Source organism: Artemia sp. Qi Xiang Cuo, chromosome 21 (assembly GCF_049724085.1).
Source record: "Artemia sp. Qi Xiang Cuo chromosome 21, ASM4972408v1, whole genome shotgun sequence".
Classification (NCBI taxonomy): Eukaryota; Metazoa; Arthropoda; class Branchiopoda; order Anostraca; family Artemiidae; genus Artemia; species Artemia sp. Qi Xiang Cuo.
Window position 1 is genome coordinate 38556572 of NC_142814.1, and position 26766 is coordinate 38583337.

A 26766-nucleotide genomic window follows, 5' to 3' on the forward strand; every position below is an offset into this window, starting at 1 on the left:
TGGTGATTTTCAAGTTATTTAAGGGTCTTTGTTATAGCCTTACATAAGGCGAAGTATTCGGAGGTGTAGAAATATTATTACAAGACTCCAAATGCGAGTAAACTTTATCTAAAAAAGTCAAAACAAGTCTGAGTTATCCGTGTAAAGCTAGTGCAATGAATGTTGTAAAATTTGCACAAAGAAGAGAAGCGTGGTAATCACTTAAAATGATGAAATTTGGTGTCAATAAATAATATTGTATCGACAAATAAAAGGCCTTTGATTTAGAGATATAGTTAGATTGCTCTTCACAAACTGTGTTATGAGAAAACAGTTTTCATCGGTTTTCTAGGGTGTTTTGGTGTCAAATAGGATTATTCGACACCAAGGATTTTTTTTTTAAGGAAATGAGTAAAATTGTAAACAAGTGTATTTTCTGTAGATTTTTGCAATAATAAGAATTAATTTATCGGTTTTAACATTTATTTCTATCTAAAGCTTGATAAAATAAATGATAATGTGGTTCTCCGTTAAGAACGCTGTTGTCTCGTACCCCCCTCCTCTTGGATTTGTATCCGCTCTTTCTCAGTCAAGCAGAGAAAATTAAGGGCGGATCCAGTATTTTTTTTCAGGGGGGGGGGACTTATTTTTGACGTTTTCGGGTTTTTTTTACTAATTTTTGACTTAGTTTTCGACTAATTATACTGATTTTTACCTAGGTTTTACTAATTTTCGACTTATTTTTGACTCGGTCAAAAATTTCGGAGGGGGGGGTCAAACAGGTTAACCCCCCCCCCCCTGGATACGGCCTTGGAGAGACATTGAGATTAAGTGAATTAGATTTTCAATATTTAATTTTTGAAAAACTAAATAAAATTGAATAGTATTTTTCTATTTTCAATTTAAGAAAATCCAGTAACATTTCAAATGACATTCAATCGCTCTGCTCCAATAAACATTTACTACCCCGTATATAAAGGGGTTGCCACCCTTTCAGCCCCCCACCTCTTCATCTTAAAATTTGACTAGGACTATCCTAAAAGCATATTAGACCGTACAATATACAGCCAGTCTATAATTGCAAGTATTTTGTATATGGATTTCCTATAAAAAAAAAATTGACCTGAAACTGCTTTTGTTTTGAATAATTGCTTGAATTCATTCTTGAAGCATCATCCAACAAAAAGCTTAAACCTTGTATCACATTGCTCTTGTGTTCAAGTTAGAGCCCTTTTGGAAATATTGATTAAAATGGACAAATTTCATCTCAGAGAGTGGGGTCAAGGGGGCGGTAGTGCCACTCATTACAAGATAATTTATGTTTCTTGGGTATGGCTAACCCTTACCCTCTGTAAAGACCTTGTGAGGCCCTTTATTAATTATTATACTGCATTTTGTTTATTTTGTTACATAACCCTGTTTATTCTAGCCTTTTACTTGATAGAAAGTTTTTTAAATTATAAGAAGGTTGCGGGGCCGGGGGGGGGGAGGCTGTAGTAACTCTCCTTAAAAAACTGTCACTCATTATAAGGAACTCTCAATATCACAAAAATATCGTAGTGGGATATTATTAAAAATTAAGCTAAATTAATTTTTTTTATTGAATTTAAAAACATCATGTTGATAATCTAAATGTTTTTTTCCTTGAGACTAATGAGAACGATGTCTATGCATTTCAATGATGACTAATGGGCTAAATTAATAAATTGGCTATGCATTTCAATGATGACTAATTGGCTAAAATATATGGCTAAATTAATTATTAAGCCATATCTTAAAAACAGTTCTTAAGTCTATCCTGTAGTTACTGTCAGGAGCGTCCCAAGGGGGTGGGGCGCACTATCCCTCCAACTTTTTTGCATTCGGTAAAAATTTTTCCGAAGGCGAAAAGGGCAGAAGCGGGCATTTTGGCAAAGCCTTGATGCACATTTCTATTATTTCCTTTCCGTCTATTTCCATATAACATGATTTAGCGCATGTATTTGATTCCCATTCACTACCCAATTTTTGTGGATTCGATAGTTTTATCACACTAGTTCCGCCTAGTAGAAAATTTGGTGATTTAACGTGTTCATTTGTTTTCCATTCGTTATCGAATTCAGTGAATACAGTAGTTGTATTGTAGTAGTTCCACTCATTTTCAAATTTGGTAATTTGACAAGTTCATTTGGCTTCCATATGTTACCGATTTCGGTGGATTTGGTAGTTCTATCGCACTATGTCCACCTATTTGTAAATTCAGTGATTTAAGGTGTTCATGTAATTCCCTTTCGCTACTATATAACGAATTTGTTAGTTCTATCACACTAGTTCCGCTCATTTGCAAATCAGGTAATTTGACATGTTCATTACAATCCGTTGGACTCCTATTGTAACTCATTAAGCATTTGCAAATTTTGTTGTTAAAAAAAACAACCGAATTGGGTTGTTCTGCTTGTCCTGGTCTGTCACCAAATTTGTCAAAGTTTTTTCTTGGCTCCTACTTGATCCGTAGCTAAACTTGTAGAATTCGAGCATTCCGACACTGAATTGCATTGGTTTATTTCTTCCCTTTACAAGATTCGATAATTTCACATTCATTACTTAACTGTGTAGTTTGGTTATTTGTCAGAAATCCGACTGAGAAGGTTAACGGAGAATTGCAGACGAATGGATAAAAGGGCAGAGAATTCTAAATCCAATATTACGAAAAATAAAAATTCGAAAAAAGTAAAATTTGGCATTTTTCACAAAAGCTTTAACCAATTAAGTGATTGATTTTTCATCAAAGTCATTAGGCTATGGAATAAAATGCCTCTAAATGATGTCTGTTTTCAGCCATATTTTTAAAAAAGAAACAAATAAGTCAATCATATTGAGCTTGAGACTGTCCAGCCAGAAGTCCTCATTTATTAGAGTCATTTTATTTTTGTAAACATGCATGACCAAATATTTTGACCTTTCTGCTGGAAGTTCTCTGCTAACTTAGGAGGGAAGTATAAGTTTCTCCAACAATCAGATTCAAGAACACTTTCAGAAAATTTTACTTAAACCTTCTTCTAAAATACTTTTAGAGGTTTGGGTCCGATATTTTGTTAAGCTGATAAAGTCTATAGAAGCATTCTTCATAATCAAGCTATGAGGTTGCTACTGCCTTGGGTTTATTTTTCCTGCTCTTGCCCTAGAATTTTTCCTCAGTTTTCAGCGAAATCAATTAAACATAACTACCGGCGAGCGTCGCAAAGCAACTTGAGCTTCGAATTTTTAGCCTACTGTTCGGATGGTACAAATTTAGTGGTAGATTTGTGGTATAACTTTGGTCGGAAAAATGGTACAATTTATCTCAAAGCGTTGGCAACGCTGGTGTTCAGCGCCTTCGGAAAGAAAAAATATTTTTTTATTAGACTGCATTTTCGTCAGTCAATCGCCAGTTTGAAACAGATTTGAAAAGAAAGGCGAAGTAGAATTTATTGCACAGTTACATTTCTTCCGAGTAACGTACTCGTGGTTTTGTCAAATTAGCTTGGATGGTAGTTGTTCTAACATTTGCTTTGAAAAGTGCCGACAAGAAGCATAATGTTTCTGTAACCAGACCCAACCGTATAATCGTTAAATACTTTGAATGTTGCGATAAAATACTCGTAAATAAAGAGTATTTTAAAGGAAGACCAGGTTTCGTCGTATTCACAACAATTTTGAGGAAGCACCGAAATATATAATTGTGCCGTTGTTTAAAGACCCGTTTACGGTGCCAAAGAAGCAAAAGCGAGAAGACAATATTACGGTCACTACACCTTTGGTCAGTGAAAGTATTTCTGTGGCGATAACTGCATCACCAATTCTTAAGGCCCTGCCAAAACCTGACAAAACCATAGTGAGTGGAGATGCCGGCTTACAATCAATATTTTTAGGCATGAAATTTCTTTTTATCGCAATATACGAGTATAATGACCAGAATTTTTTTCTGGATGACTTTAAAGGGGTTAAACAAGCCCATCATTTCCGGGCGTGGGGCGGAAGGGTGGCATCTCGAATCCTTGGAATTAATTTATATGTAAAAATTATTAATATTGCAGGGATTCCGCAGTGACTGCAGTGATATTGCAGTGATTGAACTTCTCGCTAATTAAGATCTTAGACATTATGCGATCTCTACATACTAAAGTATATTTAAAGGTCAATCTTTGTTTTTTAATTCGGTGAAAGTCAGGTAGCGATTCGGTAAAATCTATAAAGTTTGCCCCCTCCCCCCAATGAACAACTATGACCAATCTCTAATCAAAAAAAAAAAAAAAAAAAAAAAAAAAAAGGAAAAGAAAAGGAAAAAAACATCTATGAACCAAGACCCAAAAGAAATTTTTTCATTTTTTTATTAAATAAACCAAGGTGCTCCTCCACCTGAATGCTCACTGGAATAGAATTCCTAACCTTGGGACCTATATATCTGACAGAAAAACCTGCTCTAGTTCCACTTCTGTATTCAGTGACTAGATTGTCAACATTGCGGGTACTAAAACTATGAATAATTTATTTTCTCTGTAAAAACCATGAAATACCTCAGGACTGATACAATTCCATCACTGCTGCGAGAATATTCCAGCTTGGTAGTCACGCACTTTAAGTTTATTATAACATGCCTTAGTGTCACTGACTTTTTCCAAGTATCCACCAATAAGTCGTATATCTTTGTTTTGGAGAATTTATACTCGTTTAAAATTTGAATGAAAGTTGCTTGACCACAACACACATCCATATGAAATATATGGGTGGACTAAAGGATTATATAAAAGTAATAAAATTTGTGGTGGTAAAAAATCCTTAAAATGTCGAAATGCTCCAACTCCTTGTGCGACTTTCGTTGCAATAGCATCACTATATTGTTTCCATGAAAAATTGTAATCCAGGTAGAAACCAAGGTATCGCGTTTCGTGGCTTCTTATTTCAGTGGCTTCAGACCAAACAAAATTTTTCTGGGGTTCACCTACTCTTGAATATAAAATAAAACTGGTTTTTGCAATATTAACAGAGCGTAAGTTTAAACTATTAAAACCATGGATAGTAAAAACTTTTTAAAACGTGATTAATCTTCAAAATCAAAATATGTAAACAACGACTAAAAAATATTAATGCAGTGTCATCAGCAAAGGAGGTGAGACAAGATCGTGAACGATAAAACCTCATCGTATCAACATATACCAAATACAGTAGAGGACCAAGCACCGAGCCTTGTGGGACCCCACAAGCTACAGGAAATGGGGCAGAAGCAACATCATCAATCATAACATTAATAAACCTACCACTCAAATAATTTTCAAACCATTTTAAGATTGATCCTTTTATGTCTATACATTCCAATCTTCGCAATAAAATACTAAAATGTACTGTATCAAAAGCCCTTTTAAAATTAAAGAATACTGTTAGAAGAATTTTGCCCCTTTCTAGACATTTATTAACAAAATCACCGAGGTTAATAGCAGCAAGACTAGTAAAGTGGCCTCTCCAAAAACCGAACTATGTGTCGCTTAATAGACCATGCTTTGTAAGATGATCATAAAGGCGTTGATGGACCACTTTAAGTATCTTGGAGAACAAAGGCAATATTGAGATTGGTCTCCAGTTATCCATATCTGACTTCAAGCCTACTTTGGACAGAGGTATTACTTTAGGTTGTCTCAAGGCATCTGGGAAGGTGCCTGTTGTCAGGGACATGTTAATAACGTGAAGCAAGGAAGGAAGTAGATACATCATTATGGCTTTAAGTTTCCTTAGATTTACACCATCAATCCCAGCACAATTTGATTTGATATTCTTAACAATTTTTATAATCTCATCACTTGTATATTTTTCAAACCGAATCTCCAATCCTTCCCCGCGATCATCTACAAATTTATCTGAAAGGAAATTTTTTGAATCATTTCTAGGACCCACATGAACTGAAGATCCTATTTTTTAATAAAAATGACCGAAATGATAAGCGACAATAACTTTGTCAATTACAGACGTACCGTTAATGTCAATACAAGGAGAATGGCTACAATTTTTTCGTCCCATGAATTCATTAATAACCTGCCATGTTGCCTTATTATCACCCTTGTGCTCACTGAACTTTTCATTAAAATACCGCTTTTTAGCATTGCGTCGCAGAAAGTTTACTCTGTTTCTTGCCTTTCTGAAGTCCTCGAAGTCAGTCGGGTCCTGAGTATTTAGAGCTTGTTCGTATAGCAGATTTCTTTTATTTCTCTGACTTATGATTTGGTCAATTATCCATGGCTTTCGTGGTTCATCCTTCTTCTGTCAGACAGCTCGTAAGGGACACGTTTTGTCATAAATTGGCTGTAAAATAGACATGAACTTACTGTAAGCAAGGGAAGAATCATCAGTTATTTCCAACACAGAGTCCCAGCTGATATAGCTCAGTTCCTCGGCAAATTTATTCAGGTTTTCTTTTTTAAGCGCACGAACCATTATTTTCTTTGACCTAGTATAAACTTTTTTAAGACAAATTAACTGAGTCATAACTGGGAGATGGTCTGAACCGGGATGCACAACCACATCTACGCAAATATGATTCAAACAAGCAGAACAAATGAAAACATTATAAATCAGAGTAGCCGAGTGACTTGATATACGGGTTGGAACACAAACTAAGGGGTAAAGATCATTTGAAATCATATAAATAAAAAAAATCAAAATTATCAGCTGTAAGATTTAAAAGATTATAGTTAAAATCACCCATAAATATAAAATCCAAACCTATAGAAGAAATACATCGAAGCAACCCATCAAAACCATCAATAACCTCATCCAGGCGAGCTGACGTTTGTGAGGTTCCAGGCGAGTGAGGTTTAACAATAACCTCACTGGGTGCCTTACACCATATTAATCAAAATCTTCTTTTTTTCAGCCTCGATTTCAAGAGAAAAACTGTCTATCTTACCTTCAATCCAAACCCCCAAATCATCTCTAATTACATGCTTTAAGTTTTTCTTTATTAAAATCCCATATAAAGATGTATTATCATAAAATATCTTATATATTTTCAGACTTATAATATATATAATGTTTATTGAAAAACATAATAAATTTAAAAGTAAAATATAATAAATTAAAATAATATAATAAAAATAAAACCGTCGACTCTGTCTCAATTTTTCAAATCCTTGTTTCAAACTATTCGATGATAGAGCTCTTTTCCCACTGAATATGTCACAGATAATGCTTTAACTAAGAATTAAATTAATATCATTAAGATGCAAACATATTACTTCAAAATATGAATTTGTTTAATTGTCGCGATTGTTATGACTTTTTTAAAAACAAATTTGTAAAAACTTAAGTGACTGCACAAAGGTAAGCGAAACCAAGTATTTCACTATATCTCAACCGAAATCCATGCAATATGGAATACATGTTATTAATGTTGAATAAGTTCTCAACGCTGGCTAAACCTAACATAAGGAAAACTGAATGAGTAAAAATATCAGACTGTCAAAACAAGAACATAGAGCAAATAAACTTGAAAACGCATTAAGAATTTGTTTTTATGCATTTTGTTACGTTTTTACGAGTCGGACAAACATTTCAGGAGGTAGGGAAGGTGGTTGAAAGACTTAATCTTCCCCTGGATACGGCCGTGAACATGATCTTTGTAATAAGGATCTAGCTGGAAGAAAATGGCCTTGACAAGTGGCCTCCCTTCGTCCCTGTGGGTACTACTGTCTATGCTACCACAATTATTATAATGAATCTCCTTATTAATGCTGGAAACTACTATATTTGTGTTCTTAATCCCAAACGTATTACAAAAACTGTTTTGCCATGTATTCTTGAAATAAAGATTTTTTTTAATTTAGCGTCCAAAATGTTAAATAGTGGAACTTGGATTTTTGGTTCTATCTCAATTTAATTTATTCGCTTTGCACTGAGGATGGCTGAGTGGAGGTCTTGGCCGGCATATTTTTCTTCTTTTTTTTTTTTCTTTCACTGGTTTAAATATTTCCTCGTTTATTTCATATCTTTTTTAATGCTAATTATCAATAATATACCTTGTGGATTCTTAAAATATGGAAATATCTTTCAAAACTGAGTAGTTCTCGCCGTAAAGAACTAAGTAAAATTTTTACTAAACTGTTAAAAACTCGTTTCTATCTCTAGTTCCAAAAATGTGAACGGCTCTGCTTTTATGTCTTTCCACTTTCTTTTCTTTTATATAGAATATGTCAATATGTCCGCTGACCTTGATTGAATAAGCACATTTCCTCAAAGGTCTTTCTTCAAGAACTCATTTTTACATTTGCCCAGGAGTATTTGCTGCGGTCAACAGATTTTGTAACTAGGGAATCAGGCTTTAGGGATTGACACATCTGAGGGGCTGTCCGCTTTCAAAATGACTGTACACCAAGTATCTCGCACCAATTATGGTGGGGTTGTGTGCCAAAGCATGGTTCAATATTTTCAAAAGTGACGCAAAGAGGTATGGCACGGTGGAAGTGTGTCATTGGTGGTCGTCCAAGAGCACAAAAGATAGCGTGGAGTGTGTCACCCCTCGTATACATCTTATCGATGTTATTTGCCGAAAACGACAGGTCAAAGATAAAGAGTATATATTTTTGATTGGATTTTTCATATCAATAAGTAATAGTATTAATTCACTGTTTTGTGTGTTAGTTCCCAAAATTAAATTTATTTGCCAAGAAATAAAAGCAGCCATTAGCCTTTCAGAGGGTGGTTACCGTAAAGCAGCTGATACTACGAATCTAGCTTTTTTTTAATGATAAAATAAGAAAAAATTATTGCCAAATTAAAGTTCAATTTAATTGAGAAACATTCACACTCTAACAAATATTAGATCTTTTGATAGATATTCATTCCCCCCCCCCCGCCCAAAAAATAGCCTACTGAAACGCCGATTGAAATATTGACAAAAACAGAAAAAAAAAACAGAAAAAAAAACACTGACACATACACAAATCAACGTATGATGTAAAAATTAATTAATATAGAAGAGCGTGCAGAGGACTATACTGGAAAGCAGAGGGTATCCTGCATTCCAGACTCTATAACCTTGCAGGGGGTATAGAATTGTATACCCTACCTCCCTCCCTTGCGGAAAAATAAGATGTGTATGTGTTATGTGCTTGAAAATGTTATGTGTAACCTGGATAAATATCAAATAAATATTATCTGATCTGTCATTCTTGAATTAAAACTCCGTGTATCTGTTCAGCTACACGGCAAGCAACTTGATTACAGGAGTATGTTTATACTTAAGAAATGTTAGATTATTTGATCTATATTATGCGCATTTAAGTATATGCCCCCTCCCCCATTTTGCATTTGTTTCTTAATTTCATAGAAGGGAGATAAAATTTTCTTGTTTCTTATCTTTTCACTGATTTATACCCACCCCCCATCTTTTCGGTCCCCGATATCCTGCTGATATCATGAAACATTTAGTAATGGTGAAATACTTTAGCAGGCAACTGTATATTATTGAATATGATTTATATAATGTATTTTACTATTATTAATTAATTTTATTTTATGTTTTGCTATTTTTTGAGGTTTTGAGTGGCAACTGCTGTTCCAGAGCTGAAAACAGGTTTGATTTTGTGAAATTAGAAAAATAGACCCCTTTACGTAGACCGTTTTTGGTTTGGTGTGTTAGTGAGTAGAATTTTAGTAGAAATAGTGGTGTCAATTACCCCTTTACGTAGACCGTTTTTGGTTTGGTGTGTTAGTGAGTAGAATTTTAGTAGAAATAGTGGTGTCAATTGGCGGAAGAGGGGGCATGTGAATCCCCCCTCCTCTAAATGTTGAAAAATACAATTTTGGGGCATTTTCATTGAAAAATGTCTTTTTCTTTTGATAATTGTGTTGAAAATTAACAAAAATTTGCCTCCCTTCAAGATTTTGACATTTTGCCTCCTCCCATAAATTTAACTCCTCCCTCTCATATATTTTGCCCATAAATTTCCGTGAGTTGACATCACTAATAAGAATTAGATGAAGTAGAATACACAGTGAGTTTTTAATAGTCTATATCAATTTGAATAGAGTGCTGAAAATCTATGAATGTAGTGCTTTGAATATAGGCGTTGTAGAGCTGAAAACATCTTTGATTTTGTGACATTAGAAAATAGACCCCTTACATGACTGCTTTTGTTTTGGTGTGTTAGTGTGTATAATGCAGAATTGCAATGAGAATTAGAAATGGAGCATACGGTGAGTTTTTTTAGTCCATATTATTTTGAATTAATTAACATGGTACTAATATTCCGCACTATAATAATATACAGTTCTAATATATATGGATTGTTTAATATGGATATATATATATATATATATATATATATATATATATATATATATATATATATATATATATATATATATATATATATATATATATATATATATATATATATATATATATATATATATATATTATATATATATATGTGGATTGCTACTTAATTTAAAAGGTCTTGCGTAACATGTTTGGAGGAGAAATACTCTTGCTCGGTACCTTTGATTATATTTATTTTTTTAAGTATCATATTTAGTAGTAAAAATTAACATCTGTTTTTTCAACATGTTATATCTCCTTTAATTACTTGAAATGTAGTTGTAATTTATTATAAGTTAATCATTACTTCTTAATTGTTTAGTTAATAATTAATTTATGTATTTGTTTAATTTACTAATTATATGATTATGACTATAAATAGCTTTACTTATCAAAATGAATTTTTTCATGCTGCGAAAAACCTTTTTTATGCAACTATATGGTCTTTTATAACCGTCAAAACGTTTAGAATAGAATTTTTAGTTTTCTTGTCAAGTTTATATCATGTAACTTAACATTTTTTTTATTTTCGTGTCAAATTCATTCCTTTGCTTGTACGTTTTTGCTTCCAGGAAATTTCCTGCTTCCAGGAATTGCTTTTCTAATATTTGTAAAATATATTATCAACTCTTGTAATTCTTGTTTATTACAGCAGGTCAAATATTATCTATCGCTAAGGCTTTTTTTTGTCTGTCTCCGTAGTTCTGTCACATAATTATCGCTTATTGTGCTGTACATTCATGCTTTCCAATATTCTTTGTTACTTTTGCCGGGGAAAAAATATCATCTGACGAGACTAGTTTGTTTATTGATTTGTCGAAGAATTCATTTTTTTTTTTTTTTTTCTATTCTAAAATATCTACTACTGAGTCATTAAATAGCTTTTTCCCCCCTTTTTCCACTGAATAAAAAATAATTTTCTACTTTAAGGAGCAACATTAACACCTAAAATTGACAAAAACTGTTCATATATGAGGGAGCCCCCCTCCTTAGCCCTCGCTTATTACGCTAAGTTTTCATAGTCCTTTGAAAAGCTTGTTATTCCACTTCAACGGCCCTTGCGTTTCTTCACCCTAACTTCAGCGTAAAGAACGAGAGGTTGAGGAGGAAGATGTCCTCATATATGGAATAATTTCTGTTCGTTTCAAGTTTTAATATTACTCCTTATTTTTATTTTTAAAACTTCGTTTATTCAATATCTTATCGTTTTCCAAGTCCTGTCCAGGCCTAATCAAGATGGGATATGGGCTACCGGCCCCATTAACCACCGGTATATTGCTGTTATATCAGATATGGTATTACTTATAAATTGGTTGGTAGCGTTCCACTTTTTCTGTTTTTCTGGTTTAGAATTAAAATGTAAAATTTTGGATTAAAATTAAATATTTCTGTTCAAATTACTAATGAAGAGCAGTTCTGTTTAATAAATACTTAATAATGTTTTTACTGCAGAATTTCGGGTGGACGGAGCGTAATTTATTTTATTTAAATAAATATTTAAATATTATTGTTATATGGACGAAAAATCTACGTGACTTTTTGTCTTCTACTCGGCTGAAGCCATTGCGACCTCTACAATAGGGTTCTCTGATGTTAAAATACACATATTTAAGTACATTAAAAAATTGTATCATAGGGAGCGCAATTGCGCTGCCTAAGTAAAGACCTATGTGGGCATAATATATTATTTATTTATTTTTGTTTCTTTGTTTGTTTGTTTTTTTTTTAGACCAGGGCGCCTCGTATCTAAGGATTTGTCGTTGAAAATTTGAAAGGGCTCATTTGATTCGAAATTGAAAGGGCTAGTGCCCTTTTTAATAGTCTAAAGTGATCGGAGGGCATCTATCCCCTCCCCCTCCAACCAAAATTTTGAGATAGCCATTATGATCAGCGAAGTTGAAAAGTCCGGAAATTATGTCTTTGAGGATGACAACCGTCCACAGCCCTCAGGGCAAGGGTTGTAAGTTACGCCCTGGGGGCATATAAGGTTTTTATAGAAAGGGTGGTCGTTTTAAGTTTGACTCGGGTATTTATTGTTATTTCTGTTCGTTTTGAATTTCATTTATTTATTGATAGTGATTTGTGGAAGTTTTACGCTAGGAAGATTATATGTCTTTATTTCTGTTTATTTTTGGCTTAATGGAGCTCTTTACTTTTCGAGAGGATAAGAGAGAAGAGGAAGAGCAGAACTAGACGTCCAACTCTGAAGGGGTCAAATTTATACTTATCCGTAAATAGAAACTGATAAATCTCTTCGTGGGTAGTTTCATCAAACGACAAAAAAGTTTGATTATGTCAAACCTGATTTTTTTTTATAAATATTCTATAAGGATTTGCTGATAAAAGCAAATCTCGAAATTTTTGTTTATTCTGTGTCTTTTAACTGTGAGCTATTTTCCTGTGACTTTGTAAAGAAAAAGAGTAAAATGTCATCAGATTGCGGAAAATAAAACTGAAAAACAAGAGAGAAAGGGGAGAAATATACTTTACCATAGAATACATAAGAAGTTCTTATAATTTTAATAAATTAATAAATAAAAGTTGATGCATCTATTCGTAGATGTTAGTAAATTCAATAAAAAAAGCTTATTTGGTTGAGTTACGATTTTCTAAAAATACTGTATAAAACTTTTCTGATTAAAGAAAATCTACACTTTTGGGCTAAAAAGCCGTTTGGCCGCTCGCTTGAAGTTTTAATTCCGTGTCTCCTAGCTGAGAATAGTTTTTTCGTGACCATTTTTTCATAATTTACAAAGAAGAGACAGTGAAAAGTAGACTGGTTGCAGAAAACAAAAGAGAACAAAAAAACAAAAGAGAGCATGAAAAGCATAATCTATCATTTAATAAGTCACGATTTTGTGATTCCTAAGTCAATCAATCAATACTTTAACGTAAAAATGTAAAAACGATATATAATTCACCAACAAGAACTAATTCACCAATCCGAAACAAGTTTACATATTCACAAATCTTAAATGTAATTTTTAACTAACCCCAGTTACTTAGCCAATGTGAAACCACTGTAATACTCTAAAACTGCGCGTATTAAACAGTTCGTGGTAACGAACTGGAGCGACCCGGCTCAATGGTAACCGAAACTCTAAAAAACGGAATTTCGTTACCAATAGATACATCAAAAGAATCAGATTTTAATTCTGATTTCAAATATATAAGTTTCATCAAGTTTAATTTTACCCATCAAAACTTTAGCGCCTGAGAAAATTTGGCTGATTTTCGAAAAAAGGGGAAAAGACCCCCTAAAAGTTATATAACCTTAATGAAATTCACACCATCATATTTAGCGTATCAGAGAACCCTACTGTAGAGGTTTCAATCTCCTATCTACAAAAATGTGGAATTTTGCATTTTTTGCCAGAAGAAAGATCACGGGTGCGTGTTTATTTGTTGTTGTTTTTTTACAAGGGGTAATCGTATTGACCCATTGGTCCTAGAATAACGTAGGAGGGCTCATTGGAACTGAAATTAAAAGTTCTATTGCCCTTTTTAAGTTACCCAAAAACTGGAGGGCAACTTGGCCTCCTCCCACGCTCATTTTTTTCCCAAAGTCATCCAATTAAAATTTTGAGATAGCCATTTTGTTCAGCATAGTCGAAAATATAATAAATATGTCTTTTACGATGACTTAATCCCCCACAGTTCCCAGGGGAAGGGCTGCAAGTTATGAACTTTGCCCATTGCTTACATATTGTATTGGTTATTGGGAAGTATACAGACCGTTTTAGGATGAATTTTTTTTTTGGTGGTGGGGGGGGTTGGAGTTGGGAGTTACTCGGGAGAATCCTTCTGTGGAGGATGTTTCTTTGAGTTAAGGGATATTTCTATGAAGGGGGCGCCGTATTTCCAAGCATTATTTAAAAAACGATCAGAAATTAAATTAAAAAAACAAGTTTTTTCAACTGGAAGTAAGAAGCAACATTAGAACTTAAAATGAACAGAAATTATTACGTAAATGAGGGGGTTCTCCCCCAAGTCAATACCTTGCTCTTTTCGCTACAGTTTTTTTTTTAGTGCTTTCAAAAGAGCTATCTATTCTAATTAAAAGGCCTTTGTGATTCAGGGGTTTGTGAATTAAAATTTTTTTTAACTTTTAACGTAAAGAGCGTGGTATTGACTAAGGAGAGAACCCCATCATATACGTAATAACATAGACGTAATAAAAAAAAACAATAAAAAAAAACAAGCGATACGGTTCAATAGTAATCGAAACTTTTAAAAACGGAACTTTGGTGTCAATAAATGCATCAAAAGAATGGGCTTATAATGCTGATTCTAAATATATGAATTTTATTAAGTTTAGTATTACTCATCAAAGGCAATGAGCCTGAGAAAATTTACCTGATTTTTTAAAGAGGGGGGAAAGATCCCCTAAAAGTGAAAGAATTTTAATGAAAACCACACCGTCAGATTCAGCGTATCAGAAAACCCTATAACATAGGTTTCAAGCTCATATCTGCAAAAATCTGCAACTTTGTATTTTTTGCCAGAAAAAAAAATATGAGGAGGGGACAGCCCCTTTCATATACGGAATAATTTCTGTTCGTTTTAAGTTTTAATGTCGCTCCTTACTTTCAGTTTAAAAAACTTGTTTTTTTTATTTAATTATAATAAGAAGTGGGAACATATTCTCTTGATTTTTGTTTTATTTCATGAAGAAACACAAAACCCAAGAAAAAGATCCTCATCTGCATTTTAATTCAATTCTATATTGAATCGTATGTGTAAAATATTAAAATATCAATTTTTCCTCCATAAATATTATTTTTGCCCCAAAAGATTTTTTTTCTTACCAACAAATGTGTCTTGGTAACGTCCATTGTATATAGTACCCACTCTGGCTTGTTTTACATCGGGTAATAGACGACAGTAACCATTTTTTTTTTTTTCTTGTCTCTCTCCCTGAATTTTCCGATCACAGAGCCTTGTGGGGAGAATATGATAGCAATTCTTTTTCCTTTTTGTTAAGATTTATTGCTATTAGACAAACGAAACATCTCCCTATAGAAAAAAAAAGAGAGACTACCGTCCTGCCTGGAAGCATAACCCTGAGATTAGGTCTCGAATGCCCTAGCATCACTCCGGTCGTGCTTGATGTTTGGTTTTACATCTTTTATGCAATAATATATTGAATTAAACTGGCTTACCATTAACTTACCAACAGTTCCGGTAAGATGACACTTAAACCAACTAGATTATTGGAAGAAAGTCTGAGCATATATATATATATATATATATATATATATATATATATATATATATATATATATATATATATATATATATATATATATATATATATATATATATATATATATATATATATATATATATATATATATATATATATATATATATATATATATATATATATATATATATATATATATATATATATATATATATATATATATATATATATATATATATATATATATATATATATATATATATATATATATATATATATATATATATATATATATATAAGTACCTTTATCTCCTGCTAGAAACTACTAAGTGATGAAACTAAGTGCTAGCAAAACTTAGAATCACCGTATTTAGCTGCTTGATATTATTATATATCCTTGTATTAAGTAGTCAAAATTAAAAATTTTGTGCGTGCATTAGTTAGTATAATCAGTTAATGTATGTAGCTTGTTGTTGATGTGGTTCATTTGCAAGTATACTATAGAGTTTTTGTTTCTTTTATATATGATACTTAACAGTAAATGAGGATAATAACGTGAATAACTTGAACAACCTGAGTAACTTGAATAATTTGAGTAGCCTGAATGACTTGAATCACCTGAATAACTTTGATATTTTCATTAAATATTCGACAAGAAGGGTTGAGTAACCCGGGATGCGCTGGAAATTAAGAGTGGGAGAGGGCTAGATATAACTTCGATGACTTCAGTTTTGCTACAAAAAACCAAACAAATGTAAAGAAGAAGGCAAGAAAAATAAGCTTGACCTAATCCTAAGGGAAAGGACCCACTCTGGACACGCCACTGCTGGGATGAGATTAGAAAAATAGGTCTCAATTAGGGATACATTGGCAGTATTTAATCACCTCCTTACTATTGCTATCAGTATAACCATTGTGATTATCAATGTTTATGACATCATCTTTGGATGAAAAAATTGTAACGCCAAAGAAGTTTTGGTGAATAATACAAAATTATAAATATTCCATACGAATTGATTTGTTATGCCAAGTCTTTTTTCGTATTACGAAAATTGCATGTATATTGAGTATTATTTTAGTTCGCTGAACAAGTTGGTTATACTGATTTTCCATGTCAACTTCGATGAATTGGACATGTACCCCTGAGATGCAAACGAACTATTACAGGAACTTACAAACCATTTGAAAAACTTGGAGGATGTCTTGCTCTCATCCTCGCAATTTTTCGAATGGTTTGTGAGAGCAAGACGACTAGCAGTAAGTTTTGAGGAATTTAAAAACAGTCAGAAAATCTTTAGGGGTTTCTGGTTTTGAGGCTGACAAGAGGTATTTTTTGCATATTTGCCATTGATTACAATCCTGAATAGCAATCAGCTGATTAAATTAAATACTTATGATTTTGATGATAGAGGATTTAATTCACGGCTGTGCTTGTAGTAACTGTTAATGTTATCTTATTAAATTATATTTACATATTAATAAATCGCAATACACTAAATATGAATGATTATATATATATATATATATATATATATATATATATATATATATATATATATATATATATATATATATATATATACATGATAAATACAAATATATAAAAATATATATAAAACATTTTCTTATATTATTATGATACAGAACAAAATTTGATTACGGATGACTTTTAATTTTTATGTTTTGTGCAACAAGACCATCCAAGTTATTTGTACCTGGAAGTTGCTTTTTCAGGCGAGTTTAAGCTTACCCGGCTCACCGTTCATTCTTCGGCGAGGTTCAAGAGCAAGTCAACAATTTTCAAGCTGGAGGAGTGGTCCTAAGAGGTACGGTGGCGATCGTAAACCACTTGTACTTTCTACCTACATGGATGCACAGGTATGCCACTCACCCATGACCATTTTTTAACCCATAAATGACGTTTTTGATTATATTTCTACAGTTGTGTAACTTCGTCCAGGTCTTAGGGATGAATGCAAAATTGGAGCCAATTTTCCCAAATCAAATGAAAATAACAGTGGAAATTCAAAAATCATCCATACATTCCAACAAAGGCAAAGATATACTAAAAAAAAACTAACCCATTTCTGTGGATGCTTGAATTATGCAGGCTTATCCTAGTTTTAACCAGAATTTTAAAGAAACTAAATTTCGCCTGTGGGGGGGGGGGGGGTTAAACTAGGGTTTTTGGGGACAAAATGGGGTGTAGGAGGGGCATTTGCCCCCCTGACCAATAGCAAATCAAGCCCTGCATTTCTTTGCATTTGGTTTATTTCTCTGTGTATTTTCCATGTTTATTTTGTTTTTCTCCTTATTAAATAGCGAAGAAGACCGTTCAAACAAGAGATACAAAAAAAAAAACAAGCATACAATAATAAAGAGGATAAAACAAAAAGGGAATTTTAAAGACAATAAATTGTGCAAATAAACAATTTGAATATTTCGACAATTTGTATAGTAGCCTTCCTCGGCAAAACACATAAATTTATAAAGATAAAATTCAAGTTACAATAGAAGACTAGAAAATTTAAAAAAAAACATTAGTAGAACAATCCTAACATCATTACTGCAAGCTAGTTTAGTTAGGGCTTGCTTGAACTTAGATTCCTTGCTGAAATTATATTCAAAGTAATTATGATATGACTGCTGATTAGTCTCGAATTATGTTTTTCTGCAAGGTAAATTTTCATATTTTACTGTTTTAGAGAAACAACAGACGATTCTAACAAAGCTTTAAGTTTTACCGTTTCTTACATGATAATGGTTTTTTGACCTTGAAGAGAAGCCCTAAAAACATCAGCTCTCTAATTGGAAAACTTTATTTTATTGTTTTTCTTATGCTTTTTGTGATATACTAGAATATTAGCGGAAAAATAATCCAAAGTCAAACCTACTTTGGTGAGTAATCAACAGATAAGGGATTCTCTATTAATTTTTCTAATTAATTTTCTAATTAATTTATTAATTTTAGGAGCATTTACCATATGCAGATGATTCGGCCGCGGTCACTCCAATGTCCGAAGACAACGGAGCAATAATCATGCCTCCATACCCAAGCTACATGTGTTCTCGACAGACTTCATACACATCACATATGTCACGAATATCATATAATTCCCATGGAGATCTTTTGAACGGAAGGATACCTCAGAAAGATGGGAGACCTAGACGAAATTTAGTGCCAGAACTGGTTGCTGAATATAGCCGACAACACCGGGCAGCTTTGGTGAGCTCTCTTTCTACCAAATATAATAAATGACGGGAGATATGCTGTAATATAATTATATAATTGAAAGCAGTCTGAAAAATGAAGGTATTTAAGAAAACGCGACAAATGTTTAAAAAAAACAAGAGGACGATCAGGGTTGGGGGCTGTTTTTCTTTAAAAGCTGCCGATTCTTTTGGGTTGTGTCATGGCCCGTTACTAGTTTTTCAGCCTTTCGGCAACTTGTCTTTATTCAAGTCTACTTTTTTTCTTTCCGTGTCAGGGTTGTCGAAACCTTATTCAAGGAAATACTTTTTTAATTTTGCAAAAAAAAAAAAAAAAAAAAAAAAAAAAAAAAAAAAAAAAAAACTGTTCTTGTACGTTAAGTCCATTTCCGAGAATGCTATGGTAGTCCAAAAATAGTCGGAGTAGCCAAGGCTGTATTTTAACCCCTCCTAATGTTAATATGTCTTAAGAAATGTTCGTTTGCCAAAGCAGAAATCATCATCTAAAAGGAGGTAATAAGGGGATATCTGCAGTAATGATGCCCCTGGCAAAGTTATTTGCCCTTAGCCTCCTCTTTACTTCCAAGAAAATCTCACGTGACGTTCCTCCCAGTGCTCCAAAGCCAAATTATGACTTTACGAGTGAGAAAAGGCAAATTCTGGTCAGAAAATGAGTCATAAATCAAAGCCAAGTGTGTCATTTTTCTGATATGTAGGATCTCGAAATATATTTTGTCTGTCATGTAAAACTTAGAAAAACATGACACAACAAGTATTAAAAGGATGGTTAAGCAACGATGGTCAGAGTCGTATCAAGGGGGTACATCCCCTATAAAGTTGAAAATGTCCATAATTATGTGAGTAGAGAGATAAAAATTACCAATAGAGGGGGCCAAGTTTCGTTGGTGTTCCACCCAAAGATTATTTTTTTATTTACCCCTGAGGATGGTCAAAAGCTATAATACCAGTTTATTACTGAAAGAACGGGTAATACTTGCACAGAATCAATTTATAAATTAAATTTAGCCGCAAACTTCAATCAAAATTGTACGATTTTAAAATGAATATCCTCCTTTAGAATTTAATTTTAAAATTAGTTTAGATTCATTTTATTTTGATTTCATTTACAAGTACTTACAAATAATAGTTCAAACAGGGATAAATCCTTTTATTAGACAGTTAAAAATAATGACAACAAAATCTGGATATTTGAATCACATATACAGTTATCTGCTAATAATGGTCACTGTATATGTGATCGAAATATCCGGAATTTGGTGTCATTGTTTTTCATTGTATAATAAAAGGATTTATTCCTGTTTGAACTGTTATTTATACGTACATGAAAGGCGATGTAGTCTTCAAAGATACCTACGTTTAAAAATAATTCAACTAATTGTTTTTATTAATGAATTAGTTCAGATTAGTTTTGATTTTGAAGTTTAGAGATTAACACTGAAAAAGGAACAAGAAATTATCAATTTACCCTTGGAAGAAACAGATAATTTTGCACAAAACAAATTTATATATATAAAGCTCAACTTTTTCAATTAAATTGTTTTTCAGGATTTTTTAAATATATGTTTTCTCTCATAAAACTAAAAACAAATAATCGAGAGGCACACATTCCATTCCCCAACATTTTTTGAGAGGGCGGAGGGGTAAAAATCACCCCTCTCCTTTTAGTCCATCGATTAGCTTTTAATCCTGTTTCTAATCAAGCTTGCAAGTCAAACTTCCGTGACAGTGGCTAGGATTTGCCAAACATGATCACTTACTAAGTTACACAACTTGACATGCAATAGATTTGTTTGTATTCGTCAAGTTTTTTTCCCCCGTTTTCATGGGATGTTAAGAATAATTCCAAAGTAAGATGGTTTACTAATGGGTCAGAGTACTCAGTGGCTCCTACTTTACTTTTTATCAATCACACACTGCTGTTAATATGGATTACTAACTTATATATATATATATATATATATATATATATATATATATATATATATATATATATATATATATATATATATATATATATATATATATATATATATATATATATATATATATATATATATATATATATATATATATATATTGGACCTATTGGGTGTGTTTATTGGACTTTTGAACTATGTTAAACAAAGTGGTGTTGAACTATGTCTCAAAATTTTTGTAGGACTACTTTGGGGGAGGGGACCTGTAGTGAGGGGGATGGCTATTCGCCCTCCAATCTTTTTGGTTACTTAAAAAGGGCACTAGCAAATTCAATTTCCATTCGAACGAGCCACTAAACATTTCTCTATGGTGTCCTGGTCATTCGCTAGCCCTGGTGAAAAAAAAAGAAAAAACGGAGACACATGAGGAGACAATGCAAAAAAGTAATTTTCCTTAGTGTTCAAGGCGGGGGACTTCAACTATTCTTCAATAGGTTTTGGTCTATGCTGATTCCAACGGTGCACTTTTTATCTCGATCTGACGCAGTTTTCACAGGGTTTCAGGCTCTTTTTCGAAATTACCATAAATTTTTCTTTTTCAATAAACTTTTACTTTTAAGATTAAACGAAACAATAGTTACCATTTCTGATTCAGCGTCAGATGGCAATTTTTTTTAAAACACGTTTTTCAAATTTCGATTACTATGGGCTGTGGTTCACTCTTTACTAGGTTGCAGCTGCCGCTACAACCGTGATATAGGGTCTGCTAATGAAATCCTGCTGTCTGTGTCTTAACTAATTTTCTAGAAAGCTTACCCCATGTTTCCAACTGCCCCTCCCATCCTTAACTAACCCGTATGACTAAAGTTATCTCAAATAATTGAGAAAGTAATTAGTATTATTACATGACTATATAGTCCAGAGGCATGGATATAGCAAATCAATTATTACTACTCTCAGGTTGCAGGTGGAGAGTAGTTTCTTACTGTTTATAATACTTTTTGGAATAAAAAAAAATTGAAATGTTATCAAAGCTTATAAAAAATTCCAAAAATTGAGTGTTAAATTAAAGCTATTTAATTGTTAGCTATTATATTGTTGGTATAAAAAAAACACTAAAGAAAGGGGAGACAAATCAGTAACACCCATGATAAAACACGAGTTTTCAAGGATGGGATTTCTGAAAACCTCCAGTTAATATCTTCAACTGCTGTGATCCCAATTGTGAAGCTTCATTTCAATCTACAGTTCGTGATAAAATATTCACAACATATCGAACGATGACCTGACTTGTTTTTTAGAATACTTAGTCAAAATTCCAAACTCCCCCTCCCATCCTAATCTTAGTCCTAACCTCTATGGCTGATGTTGTCTCAAATAATTGAGAAAGTAATTAGTATTATGACATGATCAAATAGTTCAGAGGTATGGATATAGCAAATCAAATATTACTGTTTTCAAATTACAGGGAGTAGTGGGAAGTGGATTGTTACTTCCTTGGCAATTGAAAAAAAATTAAAAAGAGACTAAAAATGTTATCAAAGCTGTTCGTTAACTTCAATTGTTTAGGGTTAAATTAAAAATATTTATTTGCAAAATAAAGGGGGACACGCTAAATTACTAAACTACGAAACTCAAGCTAAACTACAAGTTTATCGAGTTTTCAGGGATGAGGGGTCTGAAAACCTCCAGTCAATGTTTCCAACTACGGTGATTGCAATGGTAAATTTTTCATTTCAATCTGCAGTTTTTTTTTAAGCATTTCCTTTTACGTTAATGGTATTCAGAAAAATATACAAAAACAAAGTAGATGCAAGCATTAGCTTTCAAGGGAACGGTTGATGTTTTCAACTACGTTGATTCCAATGGTAAAGTTTTCATTTCAGTCTGCAGTCTGTTTTTGAAGTATTTTCTTTTACGTTAATGATATTCAGAAAACTATACAAAATCAAAGTAGATGCAAGCATTAGCTTTCAAGGGAACGGTTGATATTTTCAACTACGGTGATTCCAGTGGTAAAGTTTTAATTCCAGTCTGCAGTCTGTTTTTGAAGTATTTCCTTTTACGTTAATGGAATTCAGAAAAATATACAAAAACAAAATAGATGCAACCATTAGCTTTCAAGGGAACGGTTGATGTTTTTAATTACGGTGATTCCAATGGTAAAGTTTTAATTTCAATCTGCAGTTTTTTTTTAAGTATTTCTTTTTAAGTTAATCGTATTCAGAAAAATATATAAAAACAAAGTAGATGCAAGCATTAGCTTTCAAGGGAACGGTTGATATTTTCAACTACGGTGATTCCAATGGTAAAGTTTTCTTTTCAGTCTGCAGTCTGTTTTTGAAGTATTTCCTTTTACGTTAATGGTATTCAGAAAAATATACAAAAACAAAATAGATGCAAGCATTAGCTTTCAAGGGAACGGTTGATGTTTTCAACTACGGTGATTCCAATAGCAAAGTTTTCATTTCAATCTGCAGTTTGTTTTTGAAGTATTTCCTTTTACGTTAATGGTATTCAGAAAAATATACAAAAACAAAGTGGATGCAAGCATTGGCTTTCAAGGGAACTGTTGATGTTTTCAACTACAGTGATTCCAATGGCAAAGTTTTCATTTCAATCTTCAGTTTGTTTTTGAAGTATTTCCTTTTATATTAATGGTATTCAGAAAAATATACATAAACAAAGTAGATGCAAGCATTAGCTTTCAAGGGAACGCTTCAAGAGCTCTTAGCGATATATCAATATCTCCCTAGTACTAGGGGGCAAATACAGAAAAGAAAGAACACATCTGGCCGAAGTAAAATGCGGCCTACTTCAACTTTTAAGATGGAGGACTCAAACCTTCTATTTGAGGGTTTTGAACCATGGTAATTCCAGTGATATGCTATTTATTCAATAACCTCACTCTTTGCGCTAAATACCTCAATACCTCACTTTTTCCACTAAATTTTTCTAAAGCTTTTAAAAAAGCATATTATTCTAATGAAACGGTCACTGTGTTTCAGGAGTCAGTCTTAAAGAATTAGGACAAAAAATCAAATTTTTGTGTAAAGAGCGATTATTATAAAGATTACAGTAAAGGTTTTATGTTATTCTTTTAGGAAGATCACATGTAATAAAATATGCAATGGTTACAATTTTTAACGCATCTGGCCAACACTGCCAGTTATAAGTAGTAGATATTTATTTATTTACTTCCAGGACTATCTGTATGGAGAAGAGGAAGCAAGACTCAAATATGGAGACAATCCATTTGTGGAGCAAGCGACTAAACAAACTGTGCTCGATATGAAAGGTCAGTTTTTTCTTCTTTTCCATATTTAGACAAAGAATTGAAGAAAAAACAGCGAATTTTTCAAGATATTTTGAAATAATAAAATAAAGCATTGCCGCCTTTAAGCCAATGGGTGATTCATGCAATTTCATAATTTTACACAAGAACGAAAATAAAATTTTCAAGGTTTTCGCAAAAAAATTTCTTTTTTTCAAGATTTAATCGATATAAGAAAAAAAAAACAAGTATTAACATGTAACTGAATATAGTGACCAAGGCCGTGTTCAAGATCTTTCTCGGGGGGGGGGGGGGGATTTTGATTTGAGGGGGTACATAAAACTCAAGAAACACATCAAAAATGAGTTTCCATGCATTTGTGTTGCTTTTTTACATGTCGGACAACTTTTTTGGGGACGAGAGCTCAAAACCTGTAACCCCTCCCCCCTGGACAGGGCCTTGAATGTGGCTTCATTTCTGCACGTTAATTTCAAAATTATTCAAAAAATCAAATAGCACATGATTGTTCGAAAATAACTTATCATTTTCATTAACTTATCATTACCAAAATGATCAGAAAAAAATTCTGTACAACATACTAAAAGTCCCAATAAATCCGAGTCGGGCGAGTACCCGAAAAACAGGGGAAAAGGGGGAAATGCGGGGGAAATTGGGAAAAATGCCGAACATGCCCAGAAAATAGTTCAAAGTGAGTTTTCTGGGGCATTCCCATACGCTGATCACGAAACTGACATCTAAAATTCAGTATAGAATAAAAGTACTACGGAAAACTGGGAGAACAGGGGGAAGAGGGGAAAAAATTTAAAAATACAGGGTAGGGGTAGAAAGCGCTTTGAAATATGTTTTCTGGGGTCTTTCTATCTACTGATCCCGAAACTGACATCTAAAATGAAATAAAGAACATGAGCCCCACGATAACGGGGGAAAAGGGGGAAAGAGGGGAAGAAAAGGGACAATTGAATTCAGGGGTAGAAATCAGTTTGAAATGTGTTTTCTGGGGTTTTCCTATCTGCTGATCACGAAACTGACACCTAAAATAAAAGAAAGAAAACGAGAACCATGAAAACCGAACTAAACTGAAGGAAATAACGGAAAAGGGGAAGGGAAGCCTGACTCCTGAGCCAGCTGCTAATGGCTAATATGTAGGCCTATGAACAAAGTAACTCGCTTAAATATCAAACTTTTACTTTCTTGAATCCCAGACATTTCTTACAACCATTTGAATTACTAAACATAAAGAAAACAACCACTTGGCAGTGATCACAGTATAAAATTTCAGCTATTATAGGTAAAATTTGTACTTTCGAAGGCAATATCGTTGAATAAAAAACTAAGAAAAGAACTTCAGTAACTATAGGTAAAATCTGCACTTTTTAAGGCAGTAGAGTGGACTTGAAAAACACAGCATTGATGTCACTAGTCGAGCTCCTCGTCTTCGACAATCTTGTTGTCCCTGTTCAAACAGTTGATACCCTGACATTCTCCGCACGCGAACGTACACGCTAATCCATTTTTCTTACAGCTGCATCGTGAGTTCTCGCAGCCTGTCTTACAGTTGCATCTCACGACACTCAAAAGAGTCTGAGGTGCGGGCAACAAATCTGTCATCACACGTGAGTATTTATGGTCTCTGGGGACCCAAACCCAATCATCCGGGTCGAGGTCAGCTGGTTCCCCTTTCCAAAAGGATACCTGGAGGCACACTCACTGGGAGTGGAATGAAGCTGCAGCTTCGGTTGGCAGAAGCCTTTCAGGCTTAACAAACGCCGTAGTATTTGACGAAGAAACTTTTTCAAAGAAAATTCGATGTCGCAGCTTAGTGAGATCTTCGTTTGGTCGTGCTTTATACAAGCTGCGGAGAAGATATTCACCCGCTTTCACAATTTCATCTTTAGACGATGATTCATCCAGAAACACTTCGCATTTTTTTCTGAACACTTCGCTCTTCTTCAAAAGAGGTAGCACAGCTTGCTTTCCAAGTCCGAAAACTCGTGAGGTCGTGTCACATCCCAAGAATGCGTGCCCTACCAGAAGTTGCCTGGATACTTCTCCCATTTTTTTTTTAACTTCGCTGAGGCACCAGAACCGTGTTATCGCTTCTTTTGCGTTCGTTGACGATTCGAAGTAAAGGGTTTTTGCACTAGGAGGGAGGTGATACAATAGTAGAATCAGAAGGTCAGTGTCGTTGCCAAGAACTATTGTTTCAGAGTTTTCTGCTTTCGTTACGGCAGTCTTCACGATTAGATAGTCAGCATCGTCCTTCGCATGGACGACTTCAAATCCTTTGGCTCTGATTTTTTCCCCGATGTAGCTTATAATTCGCTGTTTGTTCTGAGAGTTGCTCAAAAACTCTTCCTTCTTTTTCTGGAGCTTCATCCCTAAACTGAAATCGATCACTTGATGCTGGCTTCCCTTACACCGTCGGTTGTGGGTAGCATCTTTAGTGGTTGGACCAGCGCTGTATCCATCGAAGACAACAGTAGGGGAGGTACAGCGTCGAGTAACGAAACTAACATAGCTGTCACAGATTGAATCATAAGTATCAACAATCTTCCAAGGTACTTGCTGAAGCAGCCAACCTCCGTCAACTACAGTGACACGATCTGACACTGGCAGGTGGTGAATCGAGTCCGTTTTCGCTTCTTTCCATATTGCTTATGGTGCCTGAATTCACCATGAATTCAGGCACTCAGGGAAAATAATGAATTAAACTTGGCTTAGTACTGAAAGAAGAGTTGCCGATACGCAAAATTATGCTTGACTTAACAAAAAAATCTCGTCGTACCTTGATTTATCCTGCTACCATGTCACA

At 33.5% G+C, this 26766-nt stretch overlaps 1 protein-coding gene across 1 annotated transcript in view; it reads left to right on the forward strand.

Moving 5' to 3' along the window:
• LOC148939517 (sodium channel protein para-like) overlaps nucleotides 1–26766 on the forward strand; it is a 352192-nt gene that overhangs the window by 253039 nt on the left and 72387 nt on the right. The window contains 3 exon segments of the mRNA XM_089106716.1: nucleotides 17247–17390; nucleotides 18484–18738; nucleotides 23864–23957. Coding sequence (XP_088962842.1) covers nucleotides 17247–17390; nucleotides 18484–18738; nucleotides 23864–23957 — 493 coding nt within the window.